This window comes from Neltuma alba, unplaced genomic scaffold (assembly GCF_004799145.2).
Source record: "Neltuma alba isolate B1F8T4 unplaced genomic scaffold, ASM479914v2 tig00002282_pilon, whole genome shotgun sequence".
Classification (NCBI taxonomy): Eukaryota; Viridiplantae; Streptophyta; class Magnoliopsida; order Fabales; family Fabaceae; genus Neltuma; species Neltuma alba.
The window spans coordinates 21,105-43,899 of NW_021632806.1; the positions used below are offsets into that span (position 1 = coordinate 21,105).

At 32.3% G+C, this 22,795-nt stretch overlaps 1 protein-coding gene across 1 annotated transcript; it reads right to left on the reverse strand.

Annotated features, from left to right (window-relative positions):
• Window positions 1-1,277: 1,277 nt before the first annotated feature.
• LOC114721222 (uncharacterized) lies at window positions 1,278-17,838 on the reverse strand. The gene is made up of 9 exons (XM_028907051.1): window positions 15,034-17,838; window positions 13,909-14,499; window positions 11,555-12,145; window positions 4,208-4,310; window positions 3,566-3,643; window positions 3,217-3,365; window positions 2,548-2,610; window positions 2,342-2,456; window positions 1,278-2,029 (listed from the first exon to the last, which is right to left on the reverse strand). Exons 1-9 carry the CDS (start codon window positions 17,836-17,838, stop codon window positions 1,278-1,280), a joined length of 5,247 nt encoding a protein of 1,748 aa, XP_028762884.1.
• Window positions 17,839-22,795: the final 4,957 nt, after the last annotated feature.

A 22,795-nucleotide genomic window follows, 5' to 3' on the forward strand; every position in this document is an offset into this window, starting at 1 on the left:
ATAGTAAAAGAATGTCATTAGAAAAAAATGTTTCCTGCAAACTTCTAATTAAAATAAATCATCTCATCACAAAATAACTTCAAAAAAGAGAGTGTGTGTATTGATTAGTTAATTCAAATGGTAAATGCAAAACAGAGACGACAGAGTGTGCGCGCATTAATAACTTCTTTTATATTGTTTTTATTGAAGGAAATTTCTTTTAGTATTTTTTGGTTGATCCAACTGATATTCCAGCAGATGTAAAGAGAATCACAGCATGATCAAATCAGTGATCATATACCAATTGATCTTTAATTAGATTATAACTTTGTCATTTTCGGCATCTCAGAAATAACATTCTTGTCAAAACAGAGTCATAGCTTTATGGTTGTGGAGTCTTGTGGTGTTTCATGATCACAAACCATAAAATCATTGAAACATCTGATACTAAACATAAAAGAAATATCAATATCCTATTTAATGGACTTGAGAGATAACAGGACTTGGAAACCTCCTAATATGTAGTCTTTCTAGAGCAGGGAAATCAATGCAAGTTCTTTTTTTGTGTTTTTTTCCTCACCAAAAAATCAATACAAGTTCTCATACTTTGGTTCTCATCACATAAATGGTCTTTATGATAGCTTCAGCTTTGGACAGCCGGTATTGAGTCGTGTGAGATCAAAGCAGAGGAGCTTCAAAGCAGGGAGATCAAAGTGCAGCTCATCATGTTGATTATGTTTTCCTGTATGTTTTGCTGAAACATCCTCATGATGGCATTTTCCCACAATATAGGTTAGTTCAGGAGCATCTTTAACTGCCCCACAATATAAGTTTTTAATTTCTCTAGACATTGTGGATGGAAATTTCTTTGCACTCCCTGATTTCTAGTTTCGGCAACTTTGAGAAAATGCAGTAGTAGTATCAACATTTCAATTGTAAGCCCTTTTTCTTCTTGAAATAATTAACAAAGTATAATTCATAAGATAGACACTTGAACGAAAACAGTGAGGCAAGTAGTATAACATACTAGTGGGTTTCTGTGATCAAGCGATCTATGTTCACAAACAACAATATTATTCTCATAAAATAAACACCAGCATCAAATTGTTTTTTGTCTACTCCACATCAAGAGTCCACTCTTAAATAGGTGATTATGCTTGAATTGGGAGAAATCTCACTGGAGAAAAACCCAGACTTGAACTGCACCTAATTCTTATGCGTTTCATGGTCTATATCATTAATAGCAGTAATCAGTCTTTCATGAAAATAAAACAGAACATGAAGCACACAAATAGTTGCTAAAATCCAAAAGGCCTATGTTTAGCAGCAATTATCTCCCAACATTGTTGCCTTCGTTCTATGATATCTTGACGTTCTTTTAAAAGATGAGCATGACGAGCCATAACATTGGCATGCTCTTGTTGAGCCACCTGTGCCACTCTTGCAGCCTCAATTTCCTCATCACGAATAGCTTCAAGCATTGCCTCATTGCTCCGCAGATCATTGTCTAAACCCTCTAGAACATTTTGGATGCTATCAACTTTACATATCTCACCATAAAAAACCTTATTCTTTATAGACTCAATCCAATCCTTGTCAAAACCCAAAAGATAAGCATCCTTCAAATGCTCAGCTAGCATCCTCTTGTCTGCCTCGGTGATAGTGAAAGGAGTCCTGGTGGTTAGAATGTTCAAGATATCAAGCAATACCCTGTAGGACATGTGTAACACTCGAGCGCTTCGATCTTTTGTAGAGAGCCGAAGTTGTGGGCGAGTCTCAAGTGCCTTTGCAAATATTAAATGCTCAAAACCCTCCAACTTCATCATATCGACTATTTCTTGTACTCCAGAAATAGTTGAAGCTTGATTATTGGCTTCCAGAAGAGAAGGCATCATCTCTATAGGTATAGAAAATGGTGACAATGACAACTTTGTATCCTCAACAACATTTGACTTTGTCCCATCATGAACGAAAGTCTCCGGCTTCTCCTTCAATAAAGATCTCTTTACTTTTACCTCGCTTTGATGATGCAGTAAAGTTATCAAGCCACCTATGAAGCCAAAAATAAGCAATCGATGATATATTTATATACGAGACAAGACGCTACTCCTTTTGGCTTTGGAGTTAATTGAGAAAATTGTTTTGATTTTAAATATAAGACTTCAATCTTCTATATGTTTCAAACATTTGTTATTTTTCTCACACACTACCTTGACTACTTACGTTGCAATCAACAAGAGTAATTTTTTTTATATAAATGATTAATTTCTTTACAAATAATTAATTTAACTATTTTTCTTAGTATATATATGAATTAGTTATTAAACTCCTACGTTTAAGACTACAAAGGGTAGTATTTTACCTTCTCTTCCCTCTTCCTCTTTCTCATGAGATTGTACATCATCTATTGTCGTTTCTTGTCGTGATTGTGGTTCCATCATGATTGTTTCTTTCTTCTCTTTGGCACCCAGCTCAACCTGTGTGAAGGATAAATAAAAGCCGAAAGTTTGAACCACATATAGCATGGATAAAAAATAATAATTTGCAGGTAAAGGATAATAATCTCACTTTTAAAGATGCCTTTTGTGAATCAGTTGTATTCAGAACACTTGGATTCTCTTCTTTGTCATTCTGCGAAAAAAAAAGAATTAGTTTGCATTTTGTAGTAGCTTTATTTACTTCCATTCTTAGGAAGAAATGCTGTTTTAAACTAGTTTTTTATGGTTATTTTGACCAACAGCTCAAATAAATATAATGGGAAAAGATGGAGAAATCCCAACTAAAGAATTTAATTACTAATAGGTCCTATTTACTTATCAATATGTTATGGTATTTACATGTCATCTGGTAATATGTTGTCATAGACCTATTAATGATTAAAAAGAAATATTTCTCCTTTACCTATTGTTTAGTGTTCTACCTGAAAAAGGATATGTTTAACTTTATAGTAATCTTCTTGATCAACAACCCAGATAGATATAAAACAAACAAATAAATAAAGAGATAAGGCAAGACAGTGGTTTTATTATGACATTTATGGTAAAAGAAATAATGTTTTGCTTCAAGATAACTTTGAAACAAAGAAAGAAAATGAATGTGCTCGTACCAGAAGTGAATGGCAGCATACGATTAAGTAAAGCTTGTGGATATAATCATGTTAGTGATAAATGAAAGTAATAAGATGCCATTAACAAAAATAATATATGTGTATATATAAGCCACTGAAATGAGATATACTATTGTGAAATTTAAAGAACCAATTGTGGATTGTTGTGGTTCCATGGCTTGTCTTCCATTTAAATGGGGAGAAAGATTCTGCTCTGCCTCTTCCCTAACTTCAGAATCTTGATTTTGAGAGTGATCAGAAAGTTGAGTAGTTGTAGTTTCTGTAGACACATAATAATTTTCAATTTGGATTAATGACTAACTTCTCTGAATGCATAGCATAAAAAAGAAAATTCGGAACGATTATGTACTATGGAAGATTTTTCTAGTTTTTTATATTAAAATTCACATGATGTACTTTTCCTGTGTGAGTGTAAATATATTTAAATAATACTCTTATTTTTTTAATGTGCTAGGTTACCTGGGTCAACTCTTAAATTATCACTTCCACTTGAGACAATGGCATGGCCGAGGGATTTGTCAGAAACTTGAGCATCATCTACAACATTAGGAGTTTACTGGTTAGTGGTTTCAACATCATTTTGAATATTTCTTCCTAAATTAATGGAATAATGTTGGAATGAAAACAATCCAAAATACAATTGGAAAAGTAAACAAGGATGTATAATGAGTAGAATCACCAGGGCAGAGACTAAAGTCTTCCTTAAGCTCAGTGACACTCCTTGTGGCAAGATTTGCTTATGCTACATATGAATAAAACTTGAATGAAATGTCACTATAAGATCACATCAGAGAAACTCACCATTGGAAGGTTCGGAGAGAACGGATGAAAGAGTTTGATCGAGGCTTGTTGAAGCTTTTGTTGACATAGGACTCAATGGCAAGATTGCCTCAGAAGCTTGCTCGCTTGAAATAATTGTTACAGGTGGCATAGCTAGGTCTTAGGCTTAAGTACCATCATTAGAGGTTTTAGGCTTCTCCTTTGGTAAAGAACTGCTAGACTTCATGCCACTTCGAGTACGTCGAGATGTTATCAAGCTCTCTGTAAAACCCAAAATAAATAACTAGTATTTTCTACAAAACTAACAAATTAATATTTTACCTTCTTCTTCTTCTTCTTTCTCTTCAAAACTTTTGGCACTTGCATAAGTGTTGTCTCTTGTAGGAAGAACATCGAGGTTGGGACTTGTATGAGTTGGTGCCTCCTATTAGAAACCAACGGCCATATAAAAAAAAAAAAAAGATGATAAATTAGTGTAGTTGTTTTCTTTGTATTCTAACCAAACCCAATATATAAAAGAAGCTTTACAGAGATTGGCTAAGAAATATGTCTTAAAATTTTTTTTGAGTCCAATGACAAAATTGCCATTTTTTTTCGCAATTTTAATGTTATACCCGCTTCAATAGTTTTCTCTGTTGGGTCATAAACAGTACAAGATTTTGAAAAAAAAAGGGGTTAAGATGCACCCAACACCCCCAAGTATTTTTTCAGGTGCACCGAGTAGCCTAAAGTAATTTATGGTGCAATTTTGCCCTCAAAGTAATTAAAATGGTGCACCGGTATCCCATGCTAACAGATCTGTTAGTTTGACCGTTAAATTGATGAGTCAGCACAAGTTTGACTAGAAAATCTGACGTGGCATGTCCAATAAGCAAGTGATGTGGAATTTTTTTGGGGTTAAGGTGCATTTAACACCCTCAAGTATTTTTTCAGGTGCACCCAGTGGCTTAAAGTAATTTATGGTGCAATTTTGCTCTCAAAGTAATTAAAATGGTGCACCGGTATCCTATGTTAACATATCTCTTACTTTGACTGTGAAATTGATGAGTCAGCACAAGTTTGACCAAAATAATCTGACCTGGCATGTCTAATAAGCAGGTGATGTGGAATTTTTTTCGTTTGCCACTGCTTTGTTTTCTCTGTTCAGTAAATGCTCTCTTCGGCTCTTGGAATTTTTTTCAGAGTAAGAAATTTTTTCAGAGATACTCCTCTAGTCCTATTTATAGGGTAGAGAGAAAAGATATTTTTTGGTCGTATTTATAAGGCACTGAGAGAAATTTTTTGTATGGATGTATAAATTTACCCCTCATTTATTGTTGTATTGACTTTGTTTATATGAGGTATAATGTATATTAAATAGGGATAAAGTTGGAAAGTTATTAAAATTTAAATGAGAGTTAATGAAATTTAGGGTTTTCCGTGGTCTGTGTGAAACATGCTGGAAGTGCCTTATAAATAAGACCAGAAGAGTAATATTCAGACAAAACAATGGAATTAACAAGAAAAGCCATGTCACCTGCTTATTAGACATGCTAAGTCAGATTATTTTAGTCAAACTTGTGCTGACTCATCAAATTCACAGTCAAAGTAACAGATCTGTTAGCATGGGATAACGGTGCACCATTTTAATTACTTTGAGGGTAAAATTGCACCATAAATTACTTTAGACCATTGGGTGCACCTGGAAAAATACTTTAGGGTGCTGGATGCACCTTAACCCCAAAAAAATTCCACATCACCTGCTTATTAGATATGCCACGTCAGATTTTCTGGTCAAACTTGTGCTGACTCATCAATTTAACGGTCAAACTAACAGATCTGTTAGCATGGGATACCGGTGCACCATTTTAATTACTTTGAGGGCAAAATTGCACCATAAATTACTTTAGGCCACTGGGTGCACCTGACAAAATACTTGGGGGTGCTGGGTGCACCTTAACCTAAAAAAAAAAAGGAAGTATAAAATGTTGGATTCCCTTCTAGTTCATTATTTAGCATACCCGGTACTTCAAACAAAACTTCACTTAGTTCATGTCAAAAGCATCAAAAATTCACGCGCGCATTTTAAATATCCCCTTCAAATTATATGTTTTTCTTCTAGCAAATAGATTTTTTTTATACAAAAGAAAACACAATTGGGTTCATGTGACAATTTTAAAGCACAAAAGGAACATTATCGTATAATAGAGACATAGATAAAGAATAAAAATCTATAACTAAAGGACAATTAATCCCAGTTTCGGTGATACCTTTCTTAAATCGGTTCTAATTATTGTCCATGGAAAAGAATTAATTTATTAGCTAATATCCAGCAGTAATTGTAACATTTGAATTTTGAATACTGATTAAACAAGCTAAGTTGACCTAAAAGTTAAAAAATATAGTGAATTTAAGAGCAAAACTGTAAATCAGAGAAAATATAGATCAAAATTATAATTATGAAAAAATGTCCAAAAATTAGAGAGAAGCTTCCAAAAGTAGAGAAAAGATTTTCAAAGCATATTTGAGGTTTGGGGACATTATTTAAAAGCTAAAGTATATATTTGGTCTTTTAATTTCATACAATGTTTCAATTTGATCCCTTAACTTTAAAAATTATATTTTTTCTTTTAACCAAAAATCATTAGGCTTGTATGATAATTTTTTGTAACAATCATGGTTATTTTTAAAATTAATATGTTAAGTTGTTAACATTTGAGAATTCTTTTATCTACATTTAAGATCTCCATGCCATTATTTTTTGCTAACAATTTTAGGATTAAAGAATTAAAAGTATACTTTTTAAAGTTAAGGGGGTAAATTAAAATTATGTATAAATTTAAAGGATTAAATGAATACTTTGTCTCTATTTAAAATTTAAATGTCTCAAAAATGAATTATATATCAGTCAAAAAGCCTATTTTGTGTCAGAATTTAAGGAAATAAAAAGAAAAATAATTACTAAAATTATTCAAGGACTAGGACTATTGCGACAACTATTATGAAATATTATTTTTCGAATTTAGAAATATTATGAGGAGGATTTTTTTTCCAAAAATGACTTAATAATTTTAAAAATAATTTATGGATAATAAGGGTCTATTTTTCCAAAAAATTGAATTACAAATAGTTCGAGACTAATGTTCAGCATAAAAATTTGAGGAACAAAATTACTTTTGTAGCCAGAGAAACTCAAAAATAAACTTTTTTAGAAAAAAATTTAATGTGCCCCAGATTAATTTTTAAACTTTATTAGAAAAATTTAGTACTGATAGTGATGGGCACAGCGGCAATTGCATTATATCAAGCCTAAAAAGGGAATTGGGCCAATACATAACCCAATTTAAAAGGTACTGCACATGGTGCACAAGTCCAAAACGAAGAGCATCAGATTTGTTGGGTTGGGATTCATGAAATTCTAAAATGAGAAGCTCATGAGGTAAGCTTGCAATATGGATGAGCGGTTTAAATCATACTTAGAAGATGGATTAAAGGTTGTGAGTTGATTTTATTCCATGCATGTTGATTTTGTGTGAGAAGAAGTGGATTTTTGTATCTAGAGTTTCTGTTTCACGAGAGTATTATTTGAATTCTCCTATGGGATCTGAAATCTGGAATTGAAAAGCTGAATTTTTGCCACTGTTATAATGTTTAATTATGTACTAAATTTATATTTAAGTAGTTGGAATAGGGAGAATCAAAGAGAAGTCTCAAAATGTATAAAAGAGATTTCCAAAGCATATTTGAGTCTTACAAATATTATGTAAAATTTAAATGTCTCAAATATGAACTATTGGTCAAAAAGCCTATTTCGGTTGAGAATTTAAAAAAATTAAAGAAATTAGGTGGGAACTAAAATATAGTATACACCTAAAGGCTTCAAGGTAGAATTGAAACCAAGTTTTATTCTCCTCCCTTTTTCGGTCAAATTAATTGGAAAAGAGAATTAGGTTTGGTTGAATCTGAAGTCTAAACACCTCAGCGTATTTAAAAAAGGAGATTATGAATCTGGAAAATTTTAAAATGTAAACTTTAATTCTCATCCCCTCTTTGGACAGCACCGTTCAGATGTTTATTGAATTAAAAATTTTGTGGCTCAGAGAGATTTAAATGCTACTGTTTTGATATATGATGACATGGAGCAAGTGTTTTAAATTCCCAAACTGCACCAAAGGCATGTCTAAAAGCTCGTGTTTGGTGGGCCTTTCAAAGTCATTGGCAACAAAAGGGATTAGATTTTAAAGCTTTTCTCTTAAGGCCCTGTTTTGGATAACTTAGTTTTAGTGAGAGGAAGTTAATTTTCTGTTAAATTAGAATATGATGATAAGCTTAGCAGAGACCTTGTGGAGGAGCTAATCTGTAGCATAATTAATTTTAATTTAGTAAGGCCTTGTTCTGCCAGCGTGCTTGAGGGAGATCCGAAGATGAACATTAATTCCAATGATTTCAAATATAATATGGTATGGGGGAAAAGTTAAGAATTAGTTAGAGCGAAAGGCTTTTCAAGAGCTAAAATTAGAGCTTTGAACTACTATTTTTGGAGGTATATTGAATTGGGTATGAATTTTTAAAATATTTCAGAAAATCTCATCCAATAATATAGGTGATAGAACCTAAAGTTTTTAGGGAAAAAGTTTCTAATTTTTGTTTCTTTGGATTTTTTTTTTGGGTGAAGTTTTTTGGGGATTCTAAGGGGTCATATCTTTAATTTAATTAATGACCCTACAATAAGTTCTGACAGTAACTTTCTTTGTTTCCTTTACTAAAAGAAATATTATTATTTATTAATTTTTTATTTCAAATTTCCAATCCACTCTTTAATTAAGGTTAAAATAAATCTTAAAGGTTATCACCTTATAAAATAAGAATCAATTGATGTAACCAAAAAAAAATCTAATGATAATGATGATGTCTCTGGTATTTTTAAAATAACAAGCTTATGACAGTGGAATGTGTTTGTTTTCTTCAATGCCCTGTCCAAAACTACATGGTCTTTATATATATATATAGTTTATGTCAAATTTATTAAGCAATTGGAAGAAACACGTTCTCCTTTGTGTGCTCCCTTGAGGCTATATTGTTGGCATTTTAAATATAATCTTCAAACTCTGTTTTTCTCATAAAAGGGACAGAATTTCCAGAACATTGCTACAAATTGAAAACAATCAAGCATGCATATAATCATTGATGCGGGACCATTGAAGAAGCAGTAAAATGATGCCATTAGCAATCAGAATCATACCTTTGTGAGGGGTTGTTGTGTTGCTTCTCCCGTATTTAAAGATTGTTCGGTACTCAAATGAGGTGAAAGCTTCTCCTCTGCTTTTTCTTCAACTTGAGAATATGTTGTTTCAGAGCTTGTTTGAAAATGGGTAGTTGAAGTTTCTGAGATTAAGAGATTTTCATTGTTATAATAAAACTCATAATCATTTTCAATTCTAAAGAACAAATTACTTTTCTAAATACATACCACAAAAAGAAAACTTGGGACAATCACCCACTTTCGCGTTATCATTTTCTTTCAAAGCTTGAAAATCAATCCCATGGCAGATACTAACAAGTTTGGGAAGAAAATGTAGTTTCAATTGACTTAGTTGTGGAAGCACATCCTTCGTGGGCATCTCTTTCATCTCCCCTTGTCTTACCAGTACATGCTCAAGTCTATTGGCTCCTATTATCCCCAAAAATCTTAGTTTTGGAAGGATACCAGTAATAGTGATAGAAAACAGGTACTTCAATTTGTCACAACAACTGACATGAACCTCTTCTAAGTTGGGAAAGCATGGTTCATGGCGCAAATGATCATCATCATTTGTTCCATTATCTTCTTCAACAATGTTAACTAATTGTCCACAAAATGATATAGCTAGTTCTTTCAACATTGGTAGGCTTCGCACCACAGATGTGGAGAAGATAACTTTGAGCTTGTTGCATCCCTCAATGCGTAGCGCTTGAAGACAAGGGAAGCATATGATATGTTTAGGCCCCACACATATATTCACCAACTCACTTAGCCATACCAACTCCAACTTTTGTAAGCTTGACGTCAATGGCTCAAGTCCGTCCCCATTTTTCTCTTTGCCCACACATGTCAAATCAACAATTTCTTTTATTGTAGATAATCGAATTTCAAGAGTTTTCAAAGTTGGCCTCCACATCTCAATTGCCTACGAATTCCACGGACGAGATATATCAATTTCAAATTTAATTTCAAAAAAAAAAAGAACTCTAAAATGGGTAGCCCAATTTGAACAAAATCATAGTAGAATTTAAGGCGAGTGAGACCATTAAATAAAAATTAAGAGGCAACAAATACGTTTGAATTTTAAATATAAGTGTCTTTTCGAACATGTGTGTACGAAAATAACAAAAAAAAAATCCCTTATAGTTTATGAAAATAGAGATTTAGGGAGGTAATATTATTATTTTCTGCTTCTTTAAGAGAACAAATGAATGTAGTGAGAAATAGTATTAAAACATAACTTATCATTTGGGGGAATATATCAGGATTAGTAAGAGAAGTTGAACAGAGTTATACCTTTGTTTCCTGTTGTTTTGTATGCCAACGAATCAAAAATTCATTGAAAGGTCTCGTAAACTCTGAAAACCCTCTCAAAAAAATGGACCTTGGATAACTGCTTCCAAATGCGTCTAATTCCTACAAGCCAATAAATCGTTAAAATATCATCATGCAATAATACATAAGAGGTTTCAGTTAAAAGTAATATACATAATAAAATATACGAGCTAGATTAATTTGAAATAAAATTTAGCTTAATTTTCCATTTTAAAAAACTGTGCTAGTTATCTTATTCATACTATAATCAAATTAAATCTTAAGTTTAAATAACTATAATTACATGTCTTCATCTTATAAGCACATTAGAAGTAGTGGAGTATTTTGATATTTGCAGACCTTATTCCAAAAATTGAAGTTATTAGACCTCTAATTGTAATACTAATGTTTTCAGTTTTTTTTTACCGGATTAATGTTTTCAGTTTTTGTAATATATAAATTTTGGAATAATTTTTTCTGTGATATTAGTAAATAAACAATTAATACAAAAGGTTTAGCACATCAGAAGATCCATAAATAATTGTATTTCTTGTATCAAAATTAATGTTTGTAAAAATGGCATTTAAGGATCTTCTGCAAATCTTAATTATGTTAAGGACAGTGAATTTCGAAAATACCAAGGACAGGCCAAAGTTCTTGGTTGAAATCAAAAGTTTCGCTGAATTGATTTTTTCATTACTCTACTTTGATTTTTTTTAATACTTTTATTTTCAATGTTTTCATTACTTTTATCTATTAATGCTCACTTTTAATGTTTACTCTACTTCCAAAAAAATCAAATGAGTGCTGAAAACATCAAAGCTGACTAGCAAAGCAGATCAAAGTAAAGTATTTAAAAACTTAAAATATGAATATTGAAACTATTAAAATAAGAATTGAAGCGATTAATTTTGAGTCCTTAACAAATTGAAGAAAATCGCAAAGAATCAAAATAGAAGAAATTTAAATTCCAACCAAAAATTTAATTCAAAATTTTTAAAATTCATGATCATTAACAAAAATTTTTTTTTATAAAGTGTCTTCAAATGTCATTTTCTTTTTCTTTATATTTCACTTTTGAGTAAGCATATCCACAAAGAACAAACAACATCACGATAAAAAGAGAGCATTACCTTTGTGGTATTCAAATCCAGTTGTGCTTTATCTGAACAAACATTTTGTAGAGATGGTGACACCATTTCATAATTCATGGGACCAATGCTAGTGAACTTAGGTGCTCTCTCTAAACAGAGGACCTCCAAAGCACGGAGATCGAAGTGCCACTCGTCATTCTGATTTTGATTAGATAAACGATGCTGATGCTGGTATTTCTCAATGAGATATGTTAGCTGAGGAGCATCACCAATAGTCAAGAACTTTAAATTCTTAATTTCTACAGATATTGCAGACAGAAATAAAAATTCCAAGTCCTTGCACTCTGAGATATGAAGTTTCTGTAACTTTGGGAAAATAGAACTGCAATTAATTTGATCTTTATAATCATCATCCTCGCTTGTTACCAATTGTTTCAGCCCATCATAACCGATGATTGTCAATTCTTCCCATGATATCACTGATGCCATGGATAAAGTGAACAAAGTTGATACTGAATTTGAAGAGAGAGATTCAAGTTTCATCTTCCTGATATGACCAACAACATGGAGTGCTAGTTGCCTCCTAAGCGGAGGAGCAGTATCAATCCATTTCTTTGATGCAAATAATCCCTTCAAAAATACATTGTTGTTTACGCAATTGTTGTGCTCTCAGATATCTAAACTAGAAAATAACTTCGAGGTAATGAAGATTCTAAAAACAAACTATAAGTAAAATTTTTATATGCAGTAATGTATAGCAAATTAAATGACATCAAAGCATAACAATAAATCAAAACAATGATACCTATATGCGTCTTCATAAGGTATCACTATACATCAATATAACCAAAAAGTAGAGTACTTTGATACCTTATCTTATTTATTCCCAAAAATAAATTTATTAGATCTCTCACTGTCATATGTTCATCGTCTTTCTTGAATCTCACGTTTGAATTATTGTGCTCTATTCTAATATTCTACTACCTCCGGTCCTAATTATAAGAGCTAGTTGACTAATTTGAAAAGATTAAGAAAATAAATTAAGTTAGTTATTTGTAATAAATAGATGTTGTCTTTCCTAAAATATCCTTACTAATCAAGTGTATTGGCTAGAATTACTATTGTTAGAAGGATTATCTTGAAAAAAAATGCATAAACATGAGAGACAAAGTGAATTGAGGTCTCATATTTAGGACTAAAATAAAAGTCAAATAAGGTATTATATTAAGGACCAAAGATAGTAATATATAATGGGTCGAAAATCAACTAATCTAAAAGCTTAGTATTAGAATATTCATAGATGCTTGTGTCAAATTAATATATGTTTCACTTCACAATGACAATATGATCAACGTATTTATAAATTAATATAATTTGTTGTGTAATATGTTCATTCTTAAATGTTTGTCTTTGTCACCCCCTTGAGTTATAATGCCACCTTTAGTTAATATTAATAAACAAACAATTAATGTAAAAGGAGTAGCATATCAGAAAATCCATAAATAATTGTATTTTTTGTATCAAAATAATTAATGTTTGCAAAAATGACATTTAAGGATCTTCTGTAAACATTTTTTTAACCAAAGAATCTCCTATAAACATTAATTATATGAAGGACTGTGAAGTTTAAAAATATCAAAATGGACCAAAGTCCTTGGTTGAAATCACAAGTTTTATTGAGTTGATTTCACACTAGTCAACTTTAATTTTTTTAATACTGCTATCTTCAATACTTTTATCTATTTACTACTCTTTTTGATGCTTTCAATAAAAAAGAAACTAAATGAGTATTGAAAACATCAAAGTTGAGTAATGGGTTAAAAAAAAAGAAATTAGGTATTAAAAAATTGAAAATATGAATATCGAAAATAATGGAAACAATGATTGAAGTGGTTAAATTTATGTAATTAAAAAATGAAGAATATAGCAAATAATCAATATAAAAAATTTAATTCTAACCAGTGATCTTAATTATTTTTTGAAATTTTTAAAATTCAGTCATTAACAAAAAAATTTTATAAAGTGTTTTCAAATCTCATTTTCTTTTTCTTTATATTTCACTTTATCCGTGATATATTTCTTTTTGACGCCTAAGATATACGCACACCCACACATATACATATAGCTAAATTTTTAAATGATACTTGTAAACATGCTTGAAATTTAGAAAGCTCGCACATCATGTAGTCAATCTTCAACTGACTTCTTCTTTTTTTTTTTTTTAACACTCTCTTCATCCAACTATAATTTCAAGAAATTTAGCAAATTAAGTATCAAACACGTACGTAAAAATTTTTTATAAAGTGCTTTCACACCTCATTTTTTTACATTTCAATTTTGAGTAAGTGTATCAATAGAGAACAAAAAATATCAAGACAAAACGAGAGCATTACCTTTGTGGCATTCGAATTCAGTTGTGCTTTGTCTGAACAAACGTGTTGTAGTGATAGTGACACCATTTTATAATTCATTGGACCAATGCTGGTGAACTTAGGTGCTCTCTCTAAACAGAGGACCTCCAAAGCAGGGAGATCGAAGTGCCACTCGTCATTCTGATTTTGATTAGATAAACGATGCTGATGCTGGTATTTCTCAATGAGATATGTTAGCTGAGGAGCACCACCAATAGTCAAGAACTTTAAATTCTTAATTTCCACAGATATTGCAGACAGAAATAAAAATTCCAAGTCCTTGCACTCTGAGATATGAAGTATCCGTAGCTTTGGGAAAATAGAACTGCAATTAATTTGATCTTTATAATCATCATCCTCGCTTGTTACCAATTGCTTCAGCCCATCATAACCGATGATTGTCAATTCTTCCCATGATATCACTGATGCCATGGATAAAGTGAACAAAGTTGATACTGAATTTGAAGAGAGAGATACAAGATTCATCTTCCTGATATGACCAACAACATGGAGTGCTAGTTGTCTCCCAAGGGTAGGAGCAGTATCAATCCATTTCTTTGATGCAAGTAATCCCTTCAAAAATATAGTGTTGTTTACGCAATTGTAATGCTCATAGATATCTAAACTAGGAAAGTAACTTAGAGGTAATGAAGATTTTTGTTGTAGTAGATGATGTGCAATTTGGTTGAAATCTAGGAAACTATCATTGTCCGATTATAATTTCAAGAAATTCAACAAAAGGCATGTTGTTATTTCTTGCATTGTCCGTAAACTTTTTATGTGTTGAGCATTGTTAACAATATTTCTTGCAATAAAAGGCATGTGTGCATGCCCATGAATATGTTTATGCATGTGTATTTTTACCGAGGAACAATCGTTATAACAAGATGTATTTACAAAATCTTGTTACAGATTCAGTCAATCATGCAAAAACAAGTACTTACAAATTAATTTTAAATAATGTATCATACCAAGGATCACGGTAAACATTTTTAACACCCATACCTTATTTTATTTAATTGCAAATTAACAATGTATAATTCAGAAGAGAGAGACTTGAATGTAAAAGAAATCTGAACATAAGCAGTGAGGCGAGCTGATTCATACCTGTGGGATTCCTTCATCAAGCAATGTCCCTGTAGAAACAGCACCATCAGCCTCTTTACTTGTGGCCTTTGATTTGAAACAACATACTTGAGCCCAAGAGAAAGAGCGTGTCTTGGTGCTTAGAGGTGTGGGTGCTGGCCGTTGCGGTGACAAAGAGATGCATTTTTCATACTCCCTGAAAACACCAACCAAACTTGGTAGTTCATAAAGTTCCATGCTTTCCAGGGTGGGGAGCATAACATTGACCTCTTGGAACTTATCAAATATATATTTCAACTTCTTGCACTTCAATATGGTTATTCTTTCCAGAGGCCATCCACCGAGAAGGATTGGCAATATTATTTCTAAATTGTCACAACTATCAATTTCAAGAATTTTAAACTTTGGAAACAGAGTGTCGTAGCTCTTTTGATCATTGTCAACATCACCACTGGCTATTTTCCCTCTTGAACTCTTATCTTCTAGAATGCATTCCAATGCATCACATCTCTCAATATTCAACTCTTCTAACTGCAAAAGACTTTGAGCAGTGGATGGGAGGAAAATTGACGTCAGCTTTGGACACTCGTTCAGTTTCAAGGTCTTCAGATGACACAGGTTATAGTGGCCATTGAATAATATATTGCTTAGTCCCATTTCAGAAAGATATAGTCCAACTAAATTGGAAAAAGCATTCTTCACATCAAGGTGATTGTTCACAGCATCAATGAGACATTGCATGTCAGGCCAAGAATCCAATTGAAGAATGATCAAGTCAGTCATGCCTCTGTTGTCTACTAGAACAATGTCAGGGACAAGATTTTTCTGTTTTGTTACTCTATACCCACTAAAGCTAAGAAGCTCAGCTGTTCTTGCAAGTTGCTCAAATGTTGCCTCAGAGATTAAATGCCTTAAATTATTTGGCTTAAAGCATCTTGATAGGGAACCACATTGCTCAAAATAATCTAAAAATTCATCCTGACCATCACAAGATATGTGATATGTCTGTAACGTATGAAAAGATGCTTTATGAGAAATTGTAGGTTCTATTTCCTCCTTATCATACTCATTACTCAAAAAAGTCAACTCCTCTAGCTTTGGGCATGCTTCAATCACTTCAAAAGGATTACTCATATTGATATCACAATTTTCTATCCTTAAGAATCTCAACTTCTCTAGCTCAAAATTTTCTTCAGGTGATTTAATAATTGAACAATTATCGAACCATAGACTCTCAAGATTTGGCAACCTTCCCAACATAGAGATGCTATTGCATAATTCAAAATTTCCTATTTGGAGAGTTCGAATATTTTGTAATGACTGAATTGACGAAAGTAGTGATGGAGCTGAAATTCGAAATTGAGCTTTACTCCATAGAAACCAAACTTTGAGCTTTTTCATCACTTTGAAGAATGTATCAGGGACTTCCAAATCCTTTGAGTTATCTAGAACCCAAAGTAAAACCTCAAGGTTTCTACCATCAAAGTGCCTTGGAAAACAATCGCTTTTCCAAAATAAACATTGCAAGCCCTCTTTAGGTGGTTTAGATTCAATGACAGATTGAACATCCTTTTCTCCTATCAATAAGGCTACTTCATGAACCAAATCATGCATCTTTACACATTCCCTCTCTGCATTCAATAATAAAGAAGAATCTAGGAGTTCCACTATAGCATCAATTACTTTTCTTCTTCTTTCATTGTAGTCATCAACTTCCCAAAAAGGGCCCATTCCTGCACCAATTCTGATTAAAAACTCCATAGGGATCTCAAAATCTTCAGGGAATAGGGAAGATATCAACAAGAGCTTTTTGGCTTTTTCATTTTTCAAATTATCATAGCTCAACTTCAAACCTTCATAGACCCCCTTTAAATCATAATCACGAACCTTAAATATTGGCTCACCGCTTTGCAAGTTCCTCAAGGCTTCCTTCCAAACTATAGAAGGTCGACCTTTTAATGATCTTGCTACAGCAACAATTACAACTGGTACTCCATGGCAGTGCTCCACAATATTTTGTGCCAAAATCTCCAAATTAGAGGAACTTCTAGTATGCTCGAGGAAAAGAGACAATGCTTCCTTCTTAGTCAATGCATCTAGATGAATGTGACTTTGGCAATCCATTTTTGTACAAATCTCATTAATCCGGGTGGTTATCAATATAGTACAACCCTTGTGTAGGTGGGGAGGAGGAATCCCCAACTCTTTTGTGGGATCAAACTCTGTCCACACATCATCTAGTACTATAAGAAGTCTTTCTTTTAATGCTTTGATTTTGGTCAATATTTTGTCATAGGGTACTTCTTCCAGTCCATTCTCTAATTTCAAATCCAAATTCCTAGCAATTTCACCTCGAAGCTTTTTGAAATCTGGAAGCTTAGAGACCACAAGAAAGATGACTTTTCCAAATGTGGATCCTTCTAACTCAGCGCCCACTTCTGTTGCCATGGAGGTTTTGCCAGTTCCTCCTAAGCCTTGCAATCCAAGCATACTGTTTTCTTCATTTTCTAGTGCCTTTTTAAGTTCTTCAAATGTTGACTTTCTACTCTCAAAATGCATGAAATTTGGTAAGCAACGGTATTTTATACCTGGAAGATCAATTGGACTTGCTACTATGTCAGAGTTACATCTATTTAGAAGTTTGTCAATATCTAGAGTCCGCTTTGCCAAGTCTTTGCCTTTCTGATATTGATGCCAGCAATTAAGACATAAGTCATTAAAGCATTTCTCTTTCTTAGTGTCAACATCAATGAGTTCTTCAGCTTTACGTGTCCATTGTAGGGCTACAGATGTGATAGCTTTGTGCCGATTTGGGCTGCCACACATTGATCTTACCATGCTTTGTTTTGTGTATGTATCTTAAAATTAGTCACTTATTTATTTTAATTGTGCAGTATTGCTTTTTCAATAATTATTTGATCCTTCAGTTATCCATCCTTACCTTATAAGTAGTAACTTATGATGTTACATTTGTCTCGTTCCCTTACCTTGAAGCAGAGAAGAACAATTGAATTACAGAACAAGTCCCTCAAACTCCTAAAACAGAACGCAATTTCATTACAATGATTCTCTGTACAACTCCTAAAATTTATGATATTTGCCTTAGTCCGAGAATTGGGGCCGAAAAATAAATTAAATATTCGTGCCTCACACACACACACACACACACACACACACACACACACATATATATAACTTCACAAATTTGCTCGTCAAATGTATTAGAATCATACGCCTCTAGGCCAGAGCCCTCTGTTTTGCAAAGCAGAGGAGGATGACACTGCTTATATACAGCTGTAGAGTCTTGTAAAATTATAATAATACTATCCATATAAAGTAAATATATAAATAAAAAAGTAAAGTATAATTTAAAAGATAAGTTTTTTTGACCAAAAAAAAGTGCTTACCAGTACTTTTTTTATAATGAAATTGTAAGAAATGATTTTTAATATGATGATGTGTTAGTTCATTTTTTCTTCTCAATGTTCCTTTCATGCATCACATAAGGTATTACATTCATATTAATATTTTGCATACAGCCAGTCATTTGAATTAGCTCACGTGGCAAAAATACAGAAGAATACGTGTTATAATGAAGGATTTAAATATATGTTCCCAAGCAATAGGCATGTAAGAGAGGAATTTAAAAAAAAAAAAAAGAGTCAACTTTAAATTTCCCGATCTTGAAACAATAGTCCTTTTCTTTTTTTAACATTTTAATAACTAGGATTAGGAATATCTTCTATTTATAATAAAAACTATTCCCTCCAATCCTATTTATATGCACTTATTAATAAATTTACCTAATTTAAATAAATTAGTTAAAATTAGTTATGTTTTTGGAAAAAAAATTAAAATTGTCTTTAATAAAAGTCATTAGTTGGAAGAATTTGTTTGATCAATTGGAAAATTTTATAATTAGTTGGGGATATTAAGTAAAAAAATTAATGCTCCAAACAAAACATGTTATATTACAAGGAAAATTGCTCATCAAGCATGGAAAGAGAGAAATTTTGTAGCCACAAACAAGGTTAAACCTGTAAATGTTTTTAAACATGGAAGACAATCAACGTTGGCCGGGAACTTGTGGAATTACATATATACAGCTACTTATGCTCCTTTATTTTTTACGTTATGTAATTGATGAGTTGGCCTCACTCGCGTATACAATGTCGTTTTCAATATCCAATCAAGAAATGGGGAAAATACAAAGGTTTAGCATTTTTGATATGATAAGCATATGAGAACGAATTCAATGATTCGTGTAACATTTTGTATTAGAAGACACAAAGAGAAAACAATTATGTACTAGAGAATGGCTGCCACTACTACAAACTTCTATCGGATACATAATCATATTTGAGAAAATAGTAAAAGAATGCCATTAGAAAAAAAATGTTTTCTGCAAACTTTTAATTAAAATAAATCCTCTCTTCACAAAATAACTTTAAAAAGGAGAATATATATATTTATGTTTGTATGTATTGATCAATTACTTCAAAGGGCAAATGCAAAACAGGGACAACGAAGAACAACCATGTGATAGAGAGTGACAGTGGCCTTTTGTGGGTGTAGGGGAGAATGAGCAAGGAATATGTATTATGTGAGTGAGATATCTCTACATCACTTGTGAATCTTGCTTTTTTTTATTATTCTACAAAAATAGATTTTGTAAACATTAATAGCTTTTTTTAACATCATTTTTCTTGAAGGAAATTTCTTTCTAAGTTCTTTTTTTTTCTGGTACTTCAACCAACATCCTAGTCGATGTAAAGGGAATCATAAAGTGATCAGATTAGCAATCACATACCAGTTGATATGTCTTTTGAATCAGACAATCACTTAGTCATTTTTGACATCTTAGGAATGGCATCCTGATAACAGAGTCATACCCTTATGCTTTGTAAAAGTTTTGTGATGTTTGATGATCACAAACTACAAAATCATTTAAACATCTTATACACTTAACATGGAAGAAATATCAATATCCAATTTTAATGGACTTGAGAGACATCCTAATATGTAGCAGTTCGAGAGCAGGGAAAATTGTCTAGCCGTCATCACATAAAGTGTCCTCATGATAGCTTCAACTGTGGAAAGCTGTTAGTGTCATTCAAGTGAAATCCACGCAGAGGGCCTTCAAAGCAGGAAGATTAAAGCACGCCACATTATGTTGATTCTCCTTTGATGACAGATCCTCATGATGGTATTTCCCCCCAATCTATCTTAGCTCATTAGCATCTTTGATAGCCCCAGACCCTAAATTTTTAATATCTATAGATATTGTGGATGGAAATAAAATTTCAAAGTTCTTGCACTCCTTGATTTCTAGTTTCTGTAACTTTGAGAAAATGTAGCAGTAGTATTCATCCATTTCAATTGCAAACCATTTTTCTTCTTGAAATAATTAACAACGTATAACTGAACGAAAATACTGAGACAATTGTAGCATACTAGTGGCTTTATATGGTCTGGCGATCTATGTTCAGAAACAAAAACATTATTCTTAACAAACAAACACCAACATCAAATTCTTTTCTGTCTACTCCCACATTAGGAGTCCATTTTTAAATACAGAGTTTACGCATGAACGGGGAGCAATCTTGTTGGGAAAGACTCAAACTTCAACTGCACCTAATTTTTATGTGTTACGTAGTCTATAGAAATACGAAGTCTTTCATATAAATAAAAAAATACAACATCCAAGCACACAAATAGTTGCTAAACTCCAAAAGGCCTATGTTTAGCAGCAATTATCTCCCAGCATTGTTGCCTTCGTGCTATAATGTCTTGACAGGTCTTCAAAAGATGACCATGCTGGGCCATGACATTGGCATGCTCTTGTTGAGCTTCTTGTACCACTCGTGCAGCTTCTACCTCTTCATCACGAGTAGCTTCAAGATTTGCCTCATTATTCTTAGGATCATTGTCTAAACCCTTTAGAACATTTTGGATGCTATCGACTTCAGATTCCTCTCTATCAAAAACTTTACCCTTTATAGACTCAATCTAATCCTGATCAAAACCCAAAGTATAAGTATCCTTCAAAGGTTCAACCAGTATCCTTTTGTCTGCCTTAGTGATTGTGAAGGGAGTATTGGTAGTTAAATTGTTCAAGATATCAAGCAATACCCTATAGGACATGTGTGACACTCGAGCGCATTGATCTTTTGTAGAGAGTTCAAGTTGTGGGCAAGTCTCGAGTGCCTTTGCAAATATTAAACGCTCAGAACCTTCCAACTTTATCGTATCAACTATTTCTGTACTCCAGGAACCGTTGAAGCTTGATTACTGGCTTCTAGAAAAGAAGGCATAATCTTTATAGGGGTAGAAAATGGTGACAGTGACAACTGTGTATCCTCAACAATATCTGATTTTGTCCCAACATGAACGGAGGTCTCAGGCTCCTCTTTCTGCAAACATCTTTTTACTTTTACGTCACTTGGATAATGTGGCAAAGTTATCAAGTCACCTGTGAAGCCAAAAATAAGTAATTGATGATATATTAAATACAAGACAAGATGCTACTCTTTTTGATTTTAGAGTTAGTTGAGGAAATTATTTTTATTTTAAATTTAAGACTCCAATCTTTTATGTGTCAAACATTTGTTAACTATATTAACCGATTAAAAGTAAGGATATTTTAGAAAACTTGGAAACTTCTTTTTTTTCTTTTTTTACAAATAGTTAACTAAATTAGCTGTTTTTAATATATGTGAATTAGTTAGTAATTTCCTACATTTAGAACTGAAGAGAGTAATATTTTACCTTCTCTTTTTTCTTCCTCTTCCTTGTGAGCTTGTACATCATGTCCTATAGTTTCTTCTCATAATTGTGGTTCCATCATTATTGTTTCTTTTTTTCTCTTTATCCCCCTGCTCATCCTGTGTGAAAAATAAATAAAAGCGAAAAGTTTGAACCATATTTAGCATGGATAAAGAATAATAATGTACAGGTAAAGGATCACAGTCTCGCCTTTAAAGATGCTTTTTTTGTGAATTAGTTCGATTTAGAACATAGGATTCTCTTCTTTGTCATTCTACAAAATAAGAGGAGTTAATATAATTTTTGGTCCTTCAAGTTTGCTCTTATTTTGGTTTTGATTCCTCAAGTTTCAAACTATAGATTTTGGTTCTTCAAATTTTATTCCATTTAAAATATTAGTTCCTATAATCTAATAAAAACTTGCACTATTTTGCTCGTTGAAGGACCAAAACATATAGTTTCAGATTTGAAGGACCAAAAATTAAAATTAGGACAAACTTAAAGAACTAAAGATTATATTAACAAAAAAAAAAAGAATCAGTTTGCATTTCGTAGTAGCTTTATTTACTTCCATTTTTAGGAAGAAATGCTGTTCTAAACTGATTTTTTATGTTTATTTTGACCAATAGCTCCGATAAATATAAAGGGAAAAGGTGGAAAAATTCCAGCTAAAAAATTTAATTACTGATAGGTCCTACTTACGTATTACTACCTTCGGTCCTTAATATAAGACCCCGTTTGACTTTTTGTTTGGTTCTAATTATAAGACCCCAATCTATTTTGTTTCTCATATTTATGCATTTTTTCTAAGATAGTCCTTCTAATAATGATAGTTCTAGCCAATACACTTAATTAGCAAGGATATTTTAGGAATGACAACACTTATTTATTACAAATAACTAACTTAACTTGCTTCCTTAATCTCCTCAAATAAGTCAACTGGATCTTATAATTAGGACCGGAGGTAGTATTATGTTGTGGTATTTACATGTCATCCGGTGATATGTTGTCATAAACC

What these genes read in the sequence shown, in the direction of transcription:
- LOC114721222 (XM_028907051.1), bottom strand. Translation starts at nt 17,838, where the DNA reads ATGTGTGGCAGCCCAAATCGGCACAAAGCTATCACATCTGTAGCCCTA. An exon ending in GTTCTTTAAATTTCACAATA is followed by an intron (nt 2,611 to 3,216) that starts GTATATCTCATT and finishes TTTTTTTCGCAG; the next exon opens with AATGACAAAGAAGAGAATCC. An exon ending in AGAGGAAGAGGGAAGAGAAG is followed by an intron (nt 2,030 to 2,341) that starts GTAAAATACTAC and finishes TTGGCTTCATAG; the next exon opens with GTGGCTTGATAACTTTACTG.